This window comes from Dromiciops gliroides, chromosome 6, assembly GCF_019393635.1.
Source record: "Dromiciops gliroides isolate mDroGli1 chromosome 6, mDroGli1.pri, whole genome shotgun sequence".
Classification (NCBI taxonomy): domain Eukaryota; kingdom Metazoa; phylum Chordata; class Mammalia; order Microbiotheria; family Microbiotheriidae; genus Dromiciops; species Dromiciops gliroides.
Window position 1 is genome coordinate 166281024 of NC_057866.1, and position 21836 is coordinate 166302859.

The following is a 21836-nucleotide window of genomic DNA, read 5'->3' on the forward strand; positions in this document are numbered from 1 at the left end:
AAAGCCTTTAAAACATCCTGATGTTTTTGTGCGCCAGTCTAATTTTTGCTATTATAATGCTGAGAAACAGTGCTTGGGCAAGCAAATTGTCATCGGTGCTGAATGGAGAGAAGAACTTTAAGGCTTGAATGTTTTGCTTTATCAAGACCTAGCAGTTTTTCTTAGTGACTTCTTTCCCATGCTCAGAGCCTATGTGGAGATGTGATTTTACTGGAAAAACCCAAACCAAACCAAAACTCCAAACCTAATCATGAGTCATGCTTTTTTAGTGACAAGATCTTTCTTTCCTAGGTTGCCCACCCTCTGATTCGTAACCAGCTTGTCAACTACATTTATAACGGGTTCTTAGTACCAGTGTTGGCTCCTGCTCTCCATAAGGTCAGTTATTTGTTATTGGTATTTAGTAATAAATTGTAATAATGATCGGTAATTAGTATAAATTGCGACTGATCGGTAATTGGTTTAAATTGAAATTGATTTGTACAAGGAAGATGAAAGTCCTTGTGATAGCTTTAATTTCCTCTCAGCTCTTGTGATTTCTGTCTTTTATTTTTACTGGTTTCAAATAGGACAGGAATCTTTACAGGTCCCAGACCTAGCCTTTGCCATAGAACACATTAAAATCTACATCATTGGGTAGATCACATTAGATGTTTTTAATCAGTCAAGTACTCAACGATCAAGCATTTATTAAGCACCTATTTATTAAGCCAGGGACTGTGCTTTTCATGTGATGGTGGAACAGATTCCTCCGCTACATTAGACTGATCACATCGACCCTGAAACTCAAAGCTCCTCAGAGACCCCTGCCCCTGTGGCCTCTCCATTGGTGCAGTGTGGAGGGCACCTCCCAGACATGTCCCATTTAAGGAAGATTTCCCGGGCAGTCATCTCTTCCTTTCCCACCAGCTGCACTCCTCTGGGCTTCATCATTGTTCCATGCCTTGCCTTTTCAACTTCTTTTAGGTGATATCTTCCCCTATTAGACTGTAATCTCCTTGAGGACAGGGACTGTGTCCTACTTTGTGTCTTCAATGCTTAACACAGTGCTTGAAATGTAGTAAGCATTTAATAAACATTTCTTGACTGACTGACTAAATGCTGAAGACACAAAGGCAAAAAAATGAAACAGTCCCTTTAGGGAGTTTGCATTCTCAAGGCAGAGAACATGTACCATATAATCCAACTCCCTTATCTTACAGATGAAGAAACTGAGGCCTGGAGCAGGTAAGGGTGACTTAGCCAACGTTACACAGACAGTACGTGGACATTTAGGAATTAAACTCAGTTCCCGTGACTCTTAAGTTCTATGCTCTTTCCACTATTCTGAGATCATGGGTGATTTAGTAAATGTCTGTTGATAGTTTAAAAAGTCTTAGAGGTAGAGTGAGGAGACAGGATGAATTGGGTAGTGAGCAAATTTATTGGATGGATCAGGGAGGCAAGAGAAGAGAGCATTGAAATAGGTAAGGACCCTCTGCATGCAGGCTTGGAAACAGAGGGTAATAGAGGTGCGGTCTGGTCTTGTACTTTTCGTGTCTTGGAAAACCATTATCATATCCTATACAAGGCATTAGTGGTCTGGTCATTGGGCTGAGCTGAAAAAGACAACTTTAGCAGGCTTTGCCAGAGGGGACTGATACCAGAGGTGAGAATTTAGTTCCAACTGTTTCACTAACTAGCAGTGTGACCTTTGACAGGTCACCTCTCCCCACTGAATATTAGTTTCCTTGTCTTTCAAACGAAGGGACTGGATTCCAGATAATCTCTAAGAGGTCTTTCAGCCCCAACATTCTGGAATTGTCACATCTATTAAATAGAAGGCTGCTTTGGTCACCCCTAAATGGGGACTACCAAGAACCAGGCATTTGTTCTTATGGTTTTTGCTTTTCTGTTTGGGGATCTATAAAGGGATGACAAAGAGCAGCAGGGGTCCCAGTAGATAATGGAAAAGGAGCCATCATAGAGTAATGAAATAGGAAAGAAATGGGAAAATAATCATTCATTCCCTTCTTTTGTAATCACTTCACCATCCATAGCAGTAATAGCTGTGATCTAAAATGGGGCCCTCATGCCTGCCCCCGCTCTCTGTGTCTCATTGCCAAGAGAACTTGTTTGTATTTCTCTCAATAAATAATTTCAGATAAATACATCAGAGAGAACCCCTCACCCCAAATCTACCAGCATAATTGATTTCTTCCATCTCCTCAGGGCGAAGGCCACACTTGAAATAGATATACAACTGAAATCGTTTCAGCCATTTCTTTAAATGTGTGTGATCTGGGCTGGCCCAAACCATCATGGGGCTGCTTGTTTGAATGTTTCGTTTTCCAAAGAGTCGATACATATTTATGATCTGCTTCAGTGCAAGCACAGCAATTCTTGGCTTATTGATTTAGGGAGATGGGTGGACGTTTTGTTTATTTGTTTATTTTTGTGAGCGATGAAAAGGAGAATGTTTTGGGAAATTAAGAGCAAGCATTGTTCCTGGGAACATCCCATTTGCTGTGTGGCAGGCAGTCACTGGGTATGGAGATAGAACCTGACCTTCCCCCTACTCTAGTCCCTTCTTAGGTGACTCCGGTTCTAGGTTCTGTGGCTCAGAATCCTTTCCAACCAAAGCTCATCAGCCCTCACCAATGTGTTTTGTTTACCTTAACAAAGGCATTTTATTTAAATAGAAATATTTATCAAATAATAATGTAATGTTCCCTCCATAAAGCATGAGCCCATTGCCCATGAAAACCATATGTACTCAATGGGAAGGGTGGACTTTATGGCAATTATGTGTGGGATATCCACACATAGGAAACCTGTGTGACTGGGGTATGTGCAAGAAGGGACCAGCCATGCCTCTGATGCTGCAAGATTGCCATTGTCTTCTGCTGGTGTCATTGGGCCACTTCTCTCATGCTTCTTGCCAGTTGCTGTTATCTGAACCACCTGGTCATTGAGGGTCACCTCATACCTTGTATAACATCCCCTGTGGATGCTGGTGCTTGTAGCTCTTTCACCAGCCTCCACCATGTACTGGAGGTGCTGTGGGTAATAAGTCTTTCCCCTACAGAAGAAAAACTATAACTCTTTTAGTTGGTTCCATCAGCCCAGTTTTTCAGCTACCTCCTGTGCCTCAGCTGTAATCCATAGTTTCTCAGTTCAAATGGTCATAAACTCATTTTAGTTCCTTGGTTACATACTCTCCTGTATGAGTCTCCTTAGGGCTCTACTTCCTTAAACAGAAAAGGGAATGAGAAACTCAGTGGTAAAAGAGCTGTCTTGACCTCATCCCCACAACAGCCCCTCTGTTCAGCGCACAAGATAATGGCTTTGCTGGCGAGAGAATTCTGAAAGGCTATGGAGTTTTGTCCTACTTTCACCAGCAGAGCAACATATCATAGCCTGTTTTGTTTTTTTTTCCTCACTGACTTCTGAGATAACTGGAAGCCCAGCTAGATAGTGACTTCCCACGATCTGCCCCAACTGTAGCAGTTTAGCAACAACTGCTAGAGCTCTTTGGTTTATGAAGCTAGGGCTTGAGGATCTGGAGGTAGGACATTTGATGTCGTAGTGATTGCTATCAGCATTATAATTAGTAAACACATACTACAGGTTAGGAACATACTTCTCTAGAGCTAAGATGGACCTCAGTCTGATTCCATCATTTTACAGAGGAGGAAACCAGTTTTTGAAAAAACTTAAGTGATTTTCTTCAAGTGGGCATAGCTGCTCATTTAGGTACAGCGAGATTATGACAGAGCCCCTTACATCAAGAAGGTTGGAACGCATATAGGAAAATAAGAGAAAGGATCATGTGTCTGTATATAGACACATGACTAAGTAAGTTATACATATGCCAGCCTTGAGTTTTAGAGACCAATAAGGCTAGATGCCTTTGACCACATAATGAGAAGACGGGACTCATTGGAAGAGACCCTTATGTTGGGAAAGATTGAAGGCAAAAGGAAAAGGGGACAGCAGAGAATGAGATGAATTGATGGTGTCATGGAAACAACAGACATGAACTTGGACAGACATTGAGAGATAGTGGAGGATAGAAGGGCCTGCTGTTCTGTGGTCCATGAGGTCACGAAGAGTTGGACACGATTGAACAACTGAACAACAACAAGGCTAGATGTCTTCTACAAAGATCATTTTCTCTCTTTGTCTTTGCATGTGTCTGGAAGGTACCCATTCCATCCTTATCTCTGATTTTTGGAAACCTTAGCTTTGTTTAAAGCTAAGATTTTGGGGGCAGCTGAGTGGTGCAGCGGATAAAGCACTCGCCCTGGATTCAGGAAGACCTGAGTTCAAATCCAGCCTCAGACACTTGACACTTACTAGCTGTGTGACCCTGGGCAAGTCACTTAACCCTCATTGGCCCACAAAAAAAAGTAAGAAAGAAAGAAAGAAAGAAAGAAAGAGAAAGAAAAAGCTAAGCTTTTTACAGGAAGCCTTTGCCAGTACTAGGAATGAGTACTCTTTTCCTTCTGAAATTATCTTGTATTTACTTATCTACTTCCAAGTTGTATACTCCCAATAAGATGTAAGCTCTTTGAAGTCAGATATTGAGCTAGATCCCCATTTAGTGGTTATAGGGAATCCCATAAAGTGAATACATTATTTGAGTTTGCACCACATTTCTACTGGACTGGAACCAATGACCCTGTTTTATATAATTATGACTTCGAATGCATGAATTTGAAAACATGCAACTACCTGATGGGATTCAATATTTTCACCAATCGGGACCCGGATGTATTTCATTTTTGTCTTTCTGTCCTAAGCACCTATCAGAGTGCCTGCCACATAGTAGGTGCTTCATAAACAATTGTTGAATTCATTTGCATTTAGAGTATTTTATTTTCACTTTTAGGCAGGAAAGAATGCTAGGTTTGGAGTTAGACAACCAGAGTTTGAATTCCCATTTCTCCACTTACTACAGGTGTGATGTTGGGCAATTATTTAACCTCTCCATACCTCAGGTTGCAGCTAGGTGGTGCAGTGGATAGAATACTGGACTTGGAATCAAGACTTACCTTCATGAGTTCAAATCCGGCTTCAGACAGTTACTGGCTGTGTGATCCCGGGAAAGTCACTTAACCCAGTTGGCTTCAGTTTTCTCATCTGTAAAATGAGCTGGAGAAGGAAATGGCAAAGCACAATAGTGGCTTTGCCAAGAAAACCCCAAATGGGGTCACAGAGTCAGACACGAAAGTACTCGACAACAACAAAAATGCCTGTTTCTTCCTCTGTAAAATGGATGCAGGAGCAGCTAGGTGGTGCAGTGGATAAAGCACCAGCCCTGGATTCACAAGGACCTGAGTTCAAATCCAGCCTCAGATACTTGACACTTACTAGATGTGTGACCCTGGGCAAGTCACTTAATTAACCCTTATTGCCCCGCTCCCCCCTCCCCAAATGGATGCATTAAAGGGACTCTAACCTATAATCCTACGAACAATCTTTGTAAAATACTAATAGTTAGCAATTATGTAGTACCTTAAGGTTTATAGAATGCTTTATTTACATTATCTTGTTAGATCCTCACAACAACATTGTGAGATAGGTGCCATTATTATCTCCATTTTACAGTTGAGAAAACTGAAACTGGGAGAGATTAATCAACGTGCCTAGGGGTTGGTCACACAGCTAGGAAGTTTTGGAGGCAGAATTTGAACTCAGGTCTTCCTAGTTCTGAATTCCTCCTTCTACTCCTTGTGTCTCCTACTTGCCTCTAAGATGAAGAACCATTTTATCTGTAAAAAAAATCTTAAGTGATCCCACAGACTTCTTTATTATGTCAGTCCCAGAGGGAACAATCTTCGCTGTCAGAAATTTTTTAAAAGTTCTTTGATAAATTCTGCCTGACCTCCCCATTTCTGCAGTTTAAGAACATTTGTGCTTGTTGAATTCTCATTGGAGAGAGACCATCTGGACGTCAGCCTTTCGGTAAAAGCCCTTCCATCTACTTCACAGGGATAGCGAGAGCTCCCATTTATTTCGGGGCTTTACAAAGCACTTTCCTCAAAACAACCCTGTGAAGATTGGCAGGAAGTCCCTCTTTAGTCTTGATATTTGGAGAGCGATTAATCTCCACTTCTTTCCCTTTCCCCCTTAGTCTTTGTTGTCACACCTTTCATCATCTTGGTAGTTTCTCTCCTTAGATTCTCTTTTCTATAAAACTACGCAGCCTCTAGTGGGGTGGGATCCACTCTAAGTGTAATAAGAGGCTTATTTCAAATCCCTACATTCTCTAGTCCTATTTATAAATACCAATGTTGCACATGGACTTTTTTTTTATAAAATTTATGTAATTGTTTCTCTGTATGATTAGTGGATTGTGGCCAGCCTTATTCTCTGAGTCTCCTGGATTGCCTCCCCTGTTAATGCTTTTGCAAAGCCTTTCATAGAATCATAGGACTTAGTGCTTACTAAATAGCAGCATTTGCTTAGAGCCTACTACGTGCCAGGTGCTATGCTAACTTCTTTATAAATATCATCTCATTTGAGCCTCGCAGATAAGATTGGTGCTATTATTATCCTCATTTTCCAGATGAGGAAACTGAGGCATACAGGTCCATTCTTTCTACTCTGAGATAGCCTTTCTACTACATGATGATGACAGCTCCCATCCCCCCCCACCTCCTTCCCAGTCTTCTTTCATAGGCTTAAGGAAACTTTTCTCTTTTGCTGTGATGTCAAGGCTTTTGATCTTCTTGGTTCTCTTCCTCAGTATATTCTCCATCCCAGAAGTGAACATAGTATTTGAGATGTGCTCTGACCATGGGAGAGTACAGAAAGACTATCCCTTCCCTATTCCTGTACAGTATGCCTCTCTGAATACAGCTTTTTTATTCTTTGATAAATTTGAATGTACTCATTAAATATTTCCCAATTACATTTGAAGAATTTAATATTCATTTCAAAATATTTTTTTAAAAATTACATATATAAACTATTTTCAACCTTTGTTTTTTTTTAAATTTTGAGTTCCAAATTCTCTTCCTCCCTCTTTCTTTCCCTCCCTAAGACAGAAAGCAATTACAGATCATAAATGTGCAGTCGCGCAAAATATATTTCCATATTAGCCCTTTAAATTCATTTTAAAAAATTTTGAACCCCAAATTCTAGGCAAGTAATATGATATCTATTATACACGTGAACATATTGATGCAGCTTTATATCACATTAGCTTTTTTGACTGCTGTTTTATATTATTGACATAAATGAAAACTTCAGTTCATCAAAGCCCCCCCGGATCTTTTTTTTCATACAAACTACTTTCCATTCACACTTTCCTCATCATGTATTCGTGATGTTTATTTTTTTAACCTAAATGTACCACTTTACATTTATCTCTATTAAATTTCATCTTGTTAGACTTGACCATTCTAGTTTGTCAAGAGCTTTTTGAATCAATAAGTCAGTCAACATTTATTAAATACCTACTATGTGCTAGGCATGATGCTAAGTATTAGGGATATGAATAAAGGCAAAAGACAGTCTCTGCTCTCAAGGAGCGTATAGTTTAAATGGCAAACAACGATGTACAAACAAGATGTGTATGTGTGTGTGTGTGTATGATTGAAATTAATCAACATAGGGAATGCACTAGAATTAAGGGCCATCCAGAGAAGCTTCCCATAGAAAGTGAGATTTTACCTGACACTTGAAGAAAGCCAAGAGGCAAAGATAGGAGGGAGAAAACTCCTGGAAAGGGGAATAGCCAGTAAAAAATTGTGGTGTTTGGTGGCAGTGTACCTCGCTGAAGGAACAGAAAAGAAAATAAATGTCACTGGATTGCAGAGTACATCCTAGGGGGTAATTTAGAAGATTGGAAAAAGTAGGGGCTGGTAGATTATGAAATGCTTTGAATGCCAAACAGAGGAGCTTGTATTGATTCTGGAGGCAATAGGGAACCACTGGCATTTATTGATTAAGAGTGTGACATGGTTAGATCTTGACTTTAGGAATGGCGCTTTCACAGCCGAGTGTGTCCCAACTCTAATCCAGGTGGTTAGTTATCCCTCCAGGCTTGGCCACTGTCGAGTTCTCTCACACCAAATCCAATGTGCTTTCATCCACACTAGCCTTGCTTTTGCTACTCATCCATGACCTTGTCTTTGTGTGCTCTGTTATTCCTTCTTGTGGAATCTTGTCCTTTTGGGATATTGCCCTGCTTATTTCCACCTGTTTTTGCAGCAGGACCAAGGGCACTTTGAATTCCCTTTTCTCCCTTTCATTGTGCTGACCATGAACCTATATCCCCCTTCCTGTATATTCCTTTGGTCCCTTCAAGTTACATGTTTTTTTTTTTTCCTTTTTTTCTATTTTTTCTTTTAGCCAGGACTTGTGATTCCATTGACACAGGTTAGAGTGTCAAACACAGCATGAATGCCGAAACTGATTAAGATGTAATTGGGAAGGGGGGCAGCTAGGTGGCGCAGTGGATAAAGCACTGGCCCTGGATTCAGGAGGACCTGAGTTCAAATTTGGTTTCAGACTCTTGACACTTACTAGCTGTGTGACCCTGGGCAAGTCACTTAACCTCCATTGCCCCACCAAAAAAAAAAAAAAGATGTAATTGGGAAATATTTAACCAAAAAAAAATGCAATAGGACACAGATATTGTTATTATGTGGTTTTCTAGGTCAATATGCAGCCAGCAGGGTCCTTATGTATGGCCGCCATTTTTATTTGATTCTGACACCACTGGTGTAGGAAACTCCCAGTGTGGAAACAGTGTCTGTTGTTGCAGATGTGTTATTCATCTGTATTTTACAGTTATTTGAGGGCAAGGGCTGTCTTTTCTTAAAATTTGCTTGTCTTTGTATCCCCAACACTTAGCATGGTACCTTCATGTTGTAGGTGCTTAATATATGCTTGTTGTCTACGGCCTGACTGCCTACCTTAGAAAAATGTCTGGGGGTGTGGAAGTGGGACTGAGAAGTTCAATAACTTACCCAGGATCACATAGTTTGTGTGTGTCAAAGGTAGAGCTTCAACCCAGGCTTTCTTTCTTTCTTTTTTTTTTTTTTTGGTGAGGCAATTGGGGTTAAGTGACTTGCCTAGGGTCACACAGCTAGTAAGTGTTGAGTGGCTGAGGCCGGATTTGAACTCAGGTCCTCCTGACTCCAGAGCCAGTGCTCTATCCGCTGAGCCAACTAACTGCCCCCAACCCAGGCTTTCTTGACACCAGGCAGGGCCCTCTATGCATGTCCTCTTGTGTACCTTCTCTCAGTCTCACATTGTCTAAACTGTTGATGTTGTTGTACATACTCCTCATTAGTATGTTCTGTCTGGCTCTTAGCCTTGGGGACTCTTCTGTGACCTATCTACCTGTATTGGGTTTGATGTTAATGAACAAATAAGTGACCTGGTACTGTCCATAGGCTTACTTTAGGTATTTCCCTTTTACTATCGTCAGTGATCCAGTAGGGCAGAGAGGCAGAAATGTGATTAGGAAGCCCGGCTTGGCTGGAAGGGGAGTGGCAAGGCTCAAAGGATGGTTCATTCTCCTCATTCATGCCAGAATCAGTAGATGGATTCCTACAAGGTAGTGCTGATGCAGAGAGGCAGATGTAACGATCACTGAAGCTGGCCGGCAATCGCTGTCGAACGAGATGATTAAAAAGCCCAGTCCTGTCGTGGGCCTGAAGCAAACACTGCTAAGACTCAGATTGAAAAGTCATATTTAAGCAGGCCAGTTCTCAGACAGACAAATTAATAATTTCTATATTCAGAGAGAGCTAGTTATTAAATAGACCCAGAAGGGTCTGGTAAGATGTACAAAACACTCAACTTTAGGAATACTGGCTTTATTAATTGGAAGCTAAAAGAGAGCCGGTGTCCTTAACATTTTGCAATTAGTGCATAAATTGAAATTTCCCCTCTTTCTTCTACCCTTCTCATCCCCCTCCTCCAACTACCTTGTAAGCATCTGGAAAGCCAGTGTGGATCACTGCCCACTGAGCAGGGTGTTCCGCAGATGGCTTCCTTAGGAGAGCTTTTAGATACTTATTGTCCCTATGTTTTTGTTGTTGAGTCATTTCCGTCATGTCTGACTCTCTGTGACCCCATTTGGGTTTTTTGGTTGTTTTTTTTTTTAAGGCAGAGATACTGGAGTGGTTTGCCATTTCCTTCTCTGGCTCCTTTTACAGATGAAGAACTGAGGCAAACAGGCTTAAGCCACTTGCCCAGGATTGCACAGCTCTTAGGTGTCTGAGGCCAGATTTGAACTCAGGAAGAAGAGCCTTCCTGATTTCAAGCCCAGTGTGCCACCCAGCTGCCCTTGTTGTCCCTTAACCTACTAAAAATGGCTAAATAAATCACTGTAGGAACTAGGTACATTATTTTGGGTATTTCTCTTTTTGTTTGCAACTTCTCTGAATGGATTATGATCAAGTTGCTCACAGTTTTCTTAAATTTCTCCTCTTTTAGCTTTAAGCATCATATGAGCATATTGCTTGTCATTTGGCCTCCTTGATGTTCTGCAAATGTGGTTTTGCATAAATCTTGTGTTTGGAATGTGTTCTCTCACCTCTGCCTCTTAGAATTCATGGCTTCAGGGGCAGCTAGGTGGTGCAGTGGATAGAGCACTGGCCCTGGATTCAGGAGGACCTGAGTTCAAATTCGGCCTCAGACACTTAACACTTACTAGCTGTGTGACCCTGGGCAAGTCACTTCACCCCAATTGCCTCACAAAAACAACAACAACAACAACAACAACAACAACAACAACAACAACAACAAAAAGAATTCATGTCTTCCTTCCAGGGTCAGCACCAGTGCTACCTTATTTTAGAGGCCTTTACTGATTGCTCCAGTTCCACTGGACTCCACCCCCCCCCCCGAAATTCCTTTGTATTTGGGGGGGGGTATCATACACATACATACACACATAATTTACTGATCTGTGTGCATGCAGGCCTTATGCTATGGGACGAATGTAACAAAGATGAGATTTCCCCCTTACCTTTCCTCCCAGCTGTAGTAGGACTTTTGCTGACTTATCTTTAGAAGTTCTTGTGCAGGTATGAGATGCAGGGTGTGAGCATGTAGCTCTCTTTGCTCTTGGGAACTAATAGAGCAAGTCTCTTATCCCTTTACCTGTTACTTCATTACTTTAGTCTCACATATTGGGTTCAAAGTCAATCAAGGGATATTTTCTGATGTTTCCTTATAAATGAATAACAATGCAAAATCTTTCATTAATTAATTAGTCCAAGTCCCCAACTCTGGGATAAACTTCTTTCTACATAAACTGCCAAACCTTAATATTACTAATTGCATAATTCTTAACAAAAACAGATAATGTTAAAATATATATTTACATATTTTCATTGGTTGACTTTCATATATAAATATCTGGCATATCATGTATGTACATTGTAAATACATTTATATATTTTATATCTATATGTTTAAGCCTATTTTATATGGCATGATATGTAATACATCAGCTATGAGAAAAGCCACAGCTACTCACCTCTATCCATTAGCTTCCACTGCTGACTCTTCTACAGATGCTTAAATCCAACTCTTCTGTCTTCTCAGGATGGCAGGCAAAGTATCTCAGTTCTCCTCAAGATGTCTGAACCACAGGATATTTTTTTCCACTGAAAGAGTTAAACTCACTTATCTCAAATTGTCTCTTCAGATTCTCTCAATGATACCAGTTAATCGTATTATCTCCAAGGCTATCAGGAAAGAAGTTCCTTTGCCTTTTCCTTGGTCCTCATGCTGACTCCTCAGCCATGAGAGTGTGTTAGTAACAAACATTGTATTCCTTCTCTCTTGAACACCCAGTAACAGTATTCAAAGTGTCTGTGAGAAAGGCTTTTAAAACTGAATTTACATCTGCATGTGTCTTTCCCCACCCCTAAGCTCTCCCACAGTAAGCTCTTCTAGGGGACGAGGGACTGTTGTAGTTTTTGGCTCTGTAACCCCAGTGCCTGGTACATACACAGTAAGCACTTCCTAAATGCTTGTTGAATTGAATTAAGTTGAAATTGTTAGTGGAGGCAGCCAGGATATGTCCTGAGCTTGAAGTCAGGCAGACATCTGAGTTTGGGTCTCACCTCGGAAACTGCCTGTGTGACCCGGAGCAAGCCATTTCACCTCAAAATGCCTCCAGCATTTTCTCTCTGCGGAATCTATTAAGTCATAGTTTGTGATCCTGCAGTGGTTCCCGCTGCAGGAATTACCCATTCTGTTGAAATGATGGCCTGCAAGCATCTTTGCATATTGGAGTCAGCGTTACATTCCATGACCTTTGTTTTCTGCTTTTATGCCTTGTCACCATCTACCTTGTCCGGATTTTTGAGAGAGAAGAGTAAGAATCTAAAAAATGTGTTTCTCCTTTAGTTTGAGAAGTCAAAGCCCATTGTTTATGAGAACTGTCTAAAAGGGTTCTATTGTTTATGACTCTGAAATCATCCTCAGCTTCTGTCCGTGGCACAACTAGCCCTTGATATGTGGACAATCATGCCAGGACTGCAAAACTCTCTATCATTGCCCACTGAAAAGTGTCCGGTCATTGATATTCTTGGCCATGAGATATATCAGGACATTTCTCAAAATGTCACAGGTTCCCTCGCTGCTTTTGTCCCGCTCTGAACAGAAGGGAAAATGAATGCTTGAGAAGTTTTGATGAGCCATTTAAGATCACCAGAGATCACCAGTATGTAATCTATAGATTTAGAGCTTGAAGGGACCTTGCCTATGATCTAGTCTAAGACCATCATTTTACAGATGAAGCAATAGAGGCTCAGAGAGGTTACATGACTTGCCCAGAGTCACACAGGGAAAAGCAAGTGAAGAGCCAGGCTTGAACCCTGAGGCAGAGGCAGCTAGGGGCCACAGTGTATGAAGCACTGGACCTGGAGTCAGGAAGTTCAGGTTTAGCCTCAGATGCTTATTAGCTGTATGACCCTGGGCAAGGTTACTTAACCTCTCTTCCTCAGTCTCTTCAACTATAAAATGGGAATAACCTCCTAGGGGTTGTTGGGAAGATCAAATGAGATGATAATTATAGAATTTAGTGCAGTGCCTGGCACATAGTAGGTTCTTAATAAATACTTGTTTCCTTCCTACCTTGAACTCCAGACCTCTTAGCAAAATACACTCTTTCTATGATGCTGTAATCACTTATTTTGTGTTTTTAATTGGAGAAATGGATATACACAGTCATCTAACTGGATGGAATTTTGGAGATCATTCAATTCAACTTCCCATTTTGCAGATGGGGAAATGTAGACCAAGAAAGATTAAACAACTTGGCCCTGGGCAAGTCACTTAATGTCCATCAGCATCAGTTACCTTATTTGTAAGAGCAAGGGCTAGAGGATTTCTAATGTCCCTAATGGATCTAAATTCTGTGGTTTTTATAGTCTGGTACTTAAATATTTTATGGGCACAAGGCTCAGGGGAGAAAAACAAAGGAACAGTGATTCTGGATAGCCAAGAAAAGTCACTCAGGAACATGGATCTTGCTCTTGCTTTTCCCATCCCTCCAGGACAAGTAGTTCCTCCGGCTCATCAGATGTTGGACTACATACATACATACATACATGCATCATCATTATGCCAGCTGGTTAACTTCACTAGGAAGACGATCAACATGATGACAAAGAAATTTCTTGAGAGCAGAGATTGTTTCATTTTTGTATCGCCAGCACCTAGCAGAGTGTTTGGCACACAGTAGGAGTCTTATAGATGATTACTGATTGGCTCATGATATCTGATTATTGTAATGTGATCAGTTCACTTTAGTGAAGATTTCACATTACCATATAATGAGGAGATAACTTGGCACAGTACATAAATACTGGACTTGGAGTTGGGAGGGTGTGGGTTTGAATGTTGCCCCAGACACTCACCAGCTGTGTGATCCTGGGCAGTTCATAGGATCATAGGTTTAAAGCTGGAAGAGACCACTTGGATTATTTAACCAACCCCTTCATTTTACAAATGAGGAAACTGAGGTCTAGAGCAGCAATCTTATTTGCTGAACGAACACAGGTTAAATAGGTAACAGACCCAAGGTTCGAACCTGGATCCTTTGATTCCAAATTAAGCACCCTCTCTTTATTGCTACACCTTTCTTTGTTGGCCGAAATTGAGCACAATTCAGGTATTGACCTTTCTCCAATTTATTTACATACATACAAATGTATTTACATAGCACACGATAATTAGAAGGGTAAGCTGGCAACAACAGACCTCTCCAGCTCATATCCCATGGAAACAGGTTCGACATGGAGATTTACTGGAAAGGTACCAGGTGCATAGAAAATGGAGTCTTTGCTGAGCTGGCCACGTGGGTGAGAGAAAATAGAATCCCAAAGGCTACTGTACCATTCTTTTGTTTGTCTGTTTGTTTATTTGTTTGGTTTTTTGCAGGGCAGTGGAGGTTAAGTGACTTGCCCAGGGTCACACAGCTGGTAAGTGTCAAGTGTCTGAGGCTGGATTTGAACTCAGGTACTCCTGAATCCAGGAGCCACCTAGCTTCCCCCTACTGTACCATTCTTACATCTTAGGAAGACTAAGAAACTGTTTCAGAATTCAAACATCATTTATTAAAAGATCCTTAAAATAGTTTCAGAAAGATGCATTTCTTAATTTAAATAGTCAGATAATGTGACCAGTATAATTGGTTGAAGACTAATTCTGAGAATAATATAATTATAAAAAGTTTATCTGTAATTAGGAGCAGGCAACTTTTGTAAATGCTGTTTCACAGGGATTGGGACTGGATTTAGAATTTCATTTGCATTGGGAATTCCCAGATGAGAAAACTCTCTACAAATGCAGGTGGTCACCTTCTCTGAAACTTAGAGAGAGCTGCCTAGAGCATGGAGATGTTAAGCTGTTTGCCCAGGGCCACACAGCTAGTAAGTGTCAAGTATCTGAGGCTGTATTTGAACTCAGGTCTTCCTGAATCCAGGTCTGATGCTTTATCCACGGCGCCACCTAGCTGCCCCTGTACAGATTATTCTGGAGCACTTTTTTTTTTTTCAAAGTGAGGCAATTGGGGTTAAGTGACTTGCCCAGGGTCTCACAGCTAGTAAGTGTTAAGTGTCTGAGGCTGGATTTGAACTCAGGTCCTCCTGATTCCAGGGCCAGTGCTCTGTCCACTGCATCACCTAGCTGCCCCCTATTTGGAGCACTTTTTCTGGATCTTTCCTTTCACCTGTCATATCCTGCCTAGTGTTCAGTTGTTTCACTTGTGTCTGACTCTTTGTGACCCCATTTGGGGTTTTCTTGTCAAAGATACTGGAGCAGTTTGCCATTTCCTTTTCCAGCTCATTTTACAGAGGAGGAAACTGAGGCCAGTAGGGTTAAGTGACTTGTCCAGGGTCAACACAGCTAGTGTCTGAAGTTGGATTTGCAGGGAGGTGTCTTCCTGACTCTGAGTTTGGTGCTCTATCCACCTAGCTGTCCTTCTTACCTTGCTGTACTTACCTATAAATAGAAAAGTAAGATGGTCTTTTGCTCTGAAGGAGCTCATATCCCAAGGCTGAAGACAGGGAAGGAAGGAAATAAGCCTTTATTAAGCACCTAACTGTGCTCCAGCCACTGTTAAACACTTAAAAATATTTTCTTATTTTATCCTTGGGGGGGTAGAGATTATTTTCCCAGTTTTATATTTGAGGAAACTGAGGCAAACAGAGGTTAAGTGACTTGCTCAGGGTCACACAGCTAGTAAGTATCTGAGACTGGATTTGAACTTGGGACTTCCTGATTCTAGGCCCGGCATTCTGTCTGTTTAGCTTGGTGTTATATGGAAGACTTCAGCTACCAGTCAATTTGAAGATCTAATAGTCCTTAGGGTACAGAAGCAAAGCAAATATTAATGTCTCTTCTTTGGTATCATTTTCACTCATAAAATCATATAAACTTATGATAGTGAGCCCTGACCTGGCCAAGTAAGAATTTAGATGACAAAAAAGTATTTACAGTCCAGGAACCATATGCACATATAAATAAGGATGTAAATCATTCTAATCTAAGACAAAATTTGAAAAATGTTGTGAGGTAAAATTAAAATTCTTTGTGGATTCAGGGGAGCAGGTGGGGGGGATCTGAAGGCCACATGTGATGATTTGGGTCAAAATGAAGAGTGTTGGGGATAAAAAATATTGCATAAGCAGAGACTTAGAGATGCAGCCTCTTGGAATCTGGCTTCTATCTCAACCACTCTACTGAAACTGCATTTTTGTGGGTCACTAATGTCCTCCTCCTTGCCCCAATTCATTGGCCTTGTCTCAGGTCTCTTCCTCATTGACCCCTGAAGCATTTATTCCACTTGATTACCCCCTCCTTATGGATGGTCTCTCATCTTTACCATCTATGACTTGGAACTCATGGTTCGCGATGACATGTCATTTTTCCTGACTCTTACCAATTGGATTTTCTCCTGTAATTATTGGCAAAATTCACCAAGCCATCTCAATTTTAAGTGCTGTAAACAGTTATATTAAAAACTCCGGATTTATAAATGCCAGGGATACTCAGCTATCCTTGTATTTCTTTCTTTGATGATACAATTCAGCTTGCCTGTCAGGAGAATTTAAGAACTCCAAATTTAGAAATTTTAGCAAACCCTTTGGGACATTTTCAGGTGCATTTTTCTTTCTGTTTGAAGTTCATTCATGTATTCAACATTTATTGGACTCTTACTATGTGCAAGATATCATGCTGGCTGCTGTTGGTGTTTGGAAGTGGGTTATGACAGGATCTCTGCCATCTACCAAGCCTACCCACCATTGGTCCTGCCCCAGGTTCAAACTGCCCTGATGAGGGGAGTGAGTGAGTGACTCACACAGCCCATCATATTTACTTGTCCACAGACCAGACATGGTGTTTCACATCTCCTCCTGGCTCTCTTCTTGCCATCCACATTGCCTCCAAACTTCTGCTCCCCAATTCTCTTTTCTACCTTTGTGGAAGGGCAGTGTGAATCGTTACCCCTTGGCTCTACTCACTTATCACTTCCCAAACGAAACTGATCCTTCTATGGTGACCAGTCTCCTGTAAGTATTGCCCCTCTCTTATAGAATCTCTACTCTTCAAAGACTATTAAAATTTTCTATTTTATCCTAATGCTTAGCACAATTCTTGACACGTAATAAGTACTTTAATAAATTTATTAAGGAGTTTTTGGTATGGTTAAGAGATGAATATATATACACACAAATAATTTTTCTTGCCAAGGCTTTCTAACATGATTTAGTGGTGTGCCTAGGAAATCAGGTAAGTGACACAGATTCATAGAATTTAGCATCTGAAAGGCTATGTTAAAAGGGGCATTAGCTTCTTGGAATCACACAATTTTCTACCTTAGACCAGTTCTGGAGTGTTGTGTTCAGGTCTGGGTCCTCATTTTAGGAAGAGAATTGGTAAAGGAAAGGTTAACCAGAATGGTTGAGTCCATATCATATGAGGAATCAATCAATTGAACATATTCGGGATGTTGAGCCTGAAGAAGGAAAGACTTGGTTGGGGGTGGGGGGTAGTGGGAGAGAAATGTGCCAGCTATCCTCAAGTACTTAAACATTATTCAAATTTCTGTTTTTGACCCCATAGGGCTTATCCAGGAATAGTGGGTAGAAGATATAGGTAAAAGTAAATATTGGCTTGATGGTAGAAAAGAATTCCTAGTCATTAGGACTTTCTTAAGTTAGAAAGGGCAGCCTTGAGAGCAGGGATTGTTTGCTGGGTTCTTTTTAAGTGGAAGGAGGGTTTCTCTGTAATCCTTTACACATAGTAGGTACTTACTAAATGCTTGTGAGTTGATGGATTGTTTTGGGAGACAGTGAATTCCATCTCATATAAGGTCTTCCATCAAACTTACCATATGTATGCTTAGTAGGGATTCTTTTTTGTGTGGGTTGGGCTAAGTAACCTCTGGGGTCCCTTCCAATACTGAAAAATTATGTGATTCTGTGATTATAAGTGACTTAGTTTAGCCACTTCCTTTAAAAAAAAATCTTAATAGTATTTAATTTTTTCCAGTTACATGTAAAGATAGTTTTCAACATCTGTTTTTATAAGATTTTGAGTTCCAAATTTATCTCCCTCCTTCCCTTTCCTCCTCCTTCCCCAAAACAGAAAGCAATTTGATAAAGGTTATATATGTACAGTCACATTAAACATATTTCCACGTTAGTTGTGAAATATGAAAGAAGAATCAGAATAAAAGGGAAAAACCTCAAAAAAGAAAAAATAACAGGAAAAAAAGTAAAACAATATGGTTCAATCTGCATTCAAATTCTACACTTCTTTATTTCTGGATGTGGAGAGCATTTTCCATCATGAGTCCTTTGGAATTGTCTTGGATCATTGTATTGCTAAGAAGAGTTAAGTCTATTACAGTTGATCATCACACAATGTTGCTGTTACTGAGTACAGTGTACTGGTTCTGCCCACTTCACTCAACATCAGTGTACTTAAGACTTTCTAGGTTTTTCTGAGATCTGCCTGCTCATTATTTTTTATAGCACAATAGTATTCCATTACATTCATATAGTACAGCTTGCTTAGCCATTCTCCAATTGTTGGGTATTCCCTTGATTTCCAATTCTTTGCCACCACAGAGAGCTGCTATAAATATTTTTGTACATATGGGTCCTTTTCCCTTTTTTATGATCTCCTTTAAGCATTTCCTTTTTAAAAATTATTATTATTTTTTTAGTGATTAAACTTTCCCCCCCTCCCATCTCCCCACTCCCTACTGAGGGGGCATGGTAGGAAACCTTTTGAAACAAATATGCATTTTCAAACAAAATTAATTCCCGGATTGGTCATTTCCAAACATGTGTTTCATTCTATAGATATAGTACATTCTGCCAGGAACTATGTAGCATGCTTCATCACTGGTTCTGTGGAATCCTGGTTAATCATTCATTGGCCTGGGACTGCTAGGTGGCACAGTGGATAAAGCACTGGCCCTGGATTCAGGAGGACCTGAGTTCAAATCTGGCTTCAGACATTTGATACTGCCTAGTTGTGTGACCCTGGGCAAGTCACTTAACCCTCTTTGCCCTGCCAAATGAACAAACAGACAAATAAATAAAATATAAATCATTCATTGGCTTTATCAGAATTATTAAATCTTTCGAAATTGTTTATTTTTATATTATTATTATTATTGTATAAATTGGTCTCTTGAATCTGCTCATTTCTCTCTGCATCAGTTCATACAAGTCTTCCCAGGCTTTCTTAAAACAATCTCTTTCCTAATTTCTCATAACACAATATTATTTCATTACATTCATATACCATACTTTTTCAGTCATTATCCATTTGGTAGGTACCCCTTTAATTTTCAGTTGATTACCTCTACAAAAAGAGCTGCCATAAATATTTTTATATTTATATTGGTCCTTTTCCTCTTTCTTTAATCTCTTTGTGACATTGACCTATTAGAATCACCTTCTTTTTCAGATGATGAAGCTGAAGGCCAGAAATATCTTACCCAAGGTTACTTAACTTATAAGTGACAGACCAGAGACTGTATTCCAAATTTTCAGCTTCCCAGTCTAATATTTTTTCCATTAGAACATCATGAAACCAGAGTTATGGTTCCTTGTCATTTACATTCTGGCTTCCCAAGTCAAATTCTGGAAGTGACTCGCAGAATGTCATTGGTGGAAGCCATAGAAACCAACTAGACCAGTCTCTACCTAAGTTCTTTCTACCAAGTCTCCAGCGAGTTCATTGAGTCATTATTCAAAGAATGATAATCAGAGAAGACCCACTCTCTTTTGCGGCAATCCATTCCAATTTGGGGTAACTCTAGTTGTTAGGAAGGTTTTTTTGTTTTTCATTAGGTTGAAATCTGCTAACTCATACCTTCTAACTCTTTCCTTCCAGTTCTGTTCTCTGGGGCCCAGTTGCACACATTTAATGCCATTTGCCGAGGGCAGCCTCTCAGATACTTGATCACAGTCTCCATGGCTGTCTCCAAAACTTTCTTTCTTCAAGCTAAACCTTTCTTCTCTCATCAGTTGAACCTCCGATGCCATAATTTGGAGACCCTTTTTGCCATCCACTGGTGGCCTTCTTCAGAACTCTCTCCATCTCTTCTGCTTTTCCAGAAATGTGGCGCGTAGAATAAAAACCTTGCTCCAGAAGAGCTCTCACGGGGACGAAATACAGCAGAACTCTTACCTCCTTTGTTCTTGATCCTATTATTCCTCTTTTAATGAAATATTATAAGGAATAGCTTTTTTGGTGACTATTTTGCTCTACTGAACTCTCCCTCTCCCCTCAACAGACACACTCTCATCCTTGGCTAATTGTATTGCAAACAGATCTCTAACAGAGCAAGACCCTCTGCTCCCTGGAGCTGCCCCATAGGGGTGGCTTGGGCAGTATTTGACCTTCTTGTTCTGTTTACTTTGAGTTTCTTCTCCCTCTGTGCCTGACTGAGAAGGTGAGATTGCACCACCTAGTGGATTTTGCAAGAGGCTAAAAAATACATATTTTTGGGGTGGCCCTCCCTAAGGAAAGAATAAACAACTTTGCTTTCTTTAATATTTCTTAATTCCATTATTGGAATTCTATCATTGTGTTGTATCACAGTCAGACTTCTCAGAGAAGAGGAGTTGAAAAGAAGTAAAATTATATTTTCTATTTCTGAGAATTCCATTGTTTCTCCTTTGGTTTTTTTAAATTTAAAAATTTTTATTTTTTGCAGGGCAATGAGGGTTAAGTGACTTGCCCAGGGTCATACAGTTAGTAAGTGTCAAGTATCTGAGGCCAGATTTGAACTCAGGTCCTCCTGAATCCAGGGCTGGTGCTTTATCCACTGTGTCACCTAGTTGCCCCCTACTGTTTCTCCTTTGTACAGCTAAGCCTTCAACAATGTAGTACAATTGGTAAACTTCTTGTATCTATGTAATTTTTGAATATTCCAAAATACATATTTCAGAAGATTGTTTTTCATAGCCAAGGATTTCTTTTGGGGGGGGGGACAGGTCAATGAGGGTTAAGTGACTTGCCCAGGGTCACACAGCTAGTAAGTATCAAGTGGTTGAGGCTGGATTTGAACTCAGGTCCTCCTGAATCCAGGGCCATTGCTCTATCCACTGCACCACCTAGCTGCCCCCATAGCCAAGGATTTCTAATCAACATTTCTAGCTTCCATCTGCCCTCCACATACATCTGCGACAATCCTAGTTAAGGTTCTTATCACCTCTACCCCAGACTAAATGTCATAATCTCCTTACTGGACTCCCTGTCTCCATCCTCTGCTATGTCCAGTCCTATCCCTGACCCAGCTGCCAAAATTATCTTCCTAAAGGCACAGGTTTGAGTGTGTCACTCTATTCCTCAAAAGCCTTCTCTAGCTTCCTATTGTCAGTAGGATAAAATACAAACTTCTTGGCCAGGCTTGAAGGCCATCCACAGTCTATTTTTTAAAAATTTCCTAACTTATCTTTACATATCAAATTATTATAAATATTATATAAAATGAATTAAAATAATGTATAAGATATAATATAATTAAATATATATAAAATGTGAAATATATTAAATTATCTAGCTTTCCCCCCCCAGTTTTACTACTTTATGTTACTCTCCTATCCATACTGTACATACCAACCCAAACAGAACGTGTAGATGCTCCCTGATCTCAGTCTGCAGACTCCCATCTTCGCATTTGATAAAGGTATTCCCAATGCTTAGAATTTATTTTTTCTTTTCTTCTTTGAGGGCGGAGACCTTGCTATCCTTCACTTTTGTATCCCCAGTACCACAAACAGTGGCAAACCTCTATTAGGTACTCAACAAATGGTGGCAGTTCCTTCAGAAGGAGTCTTCCTCTT

At 40.4% G+C, this 21836-nt stretch overlaps 1 protein-coding gene across 1 annotated transcript in view; it reads left to right on the top strand.

Moving 5' to 3' along the window:
• The window catches only part of FHIP1A (FHF complex subunit HOOK interacting protein 1A), a 394460-nt gene that overhangs the window by 275208 nt on the left and 97416 nt on the right, over nt 1-21836 (top strand). The window contains 1 exon segment of the mRNA XM_043970067.1: nt 292-378. Coding sequence (XP_043826002.1) covers nt 292-378 — 87 coding nt within the window.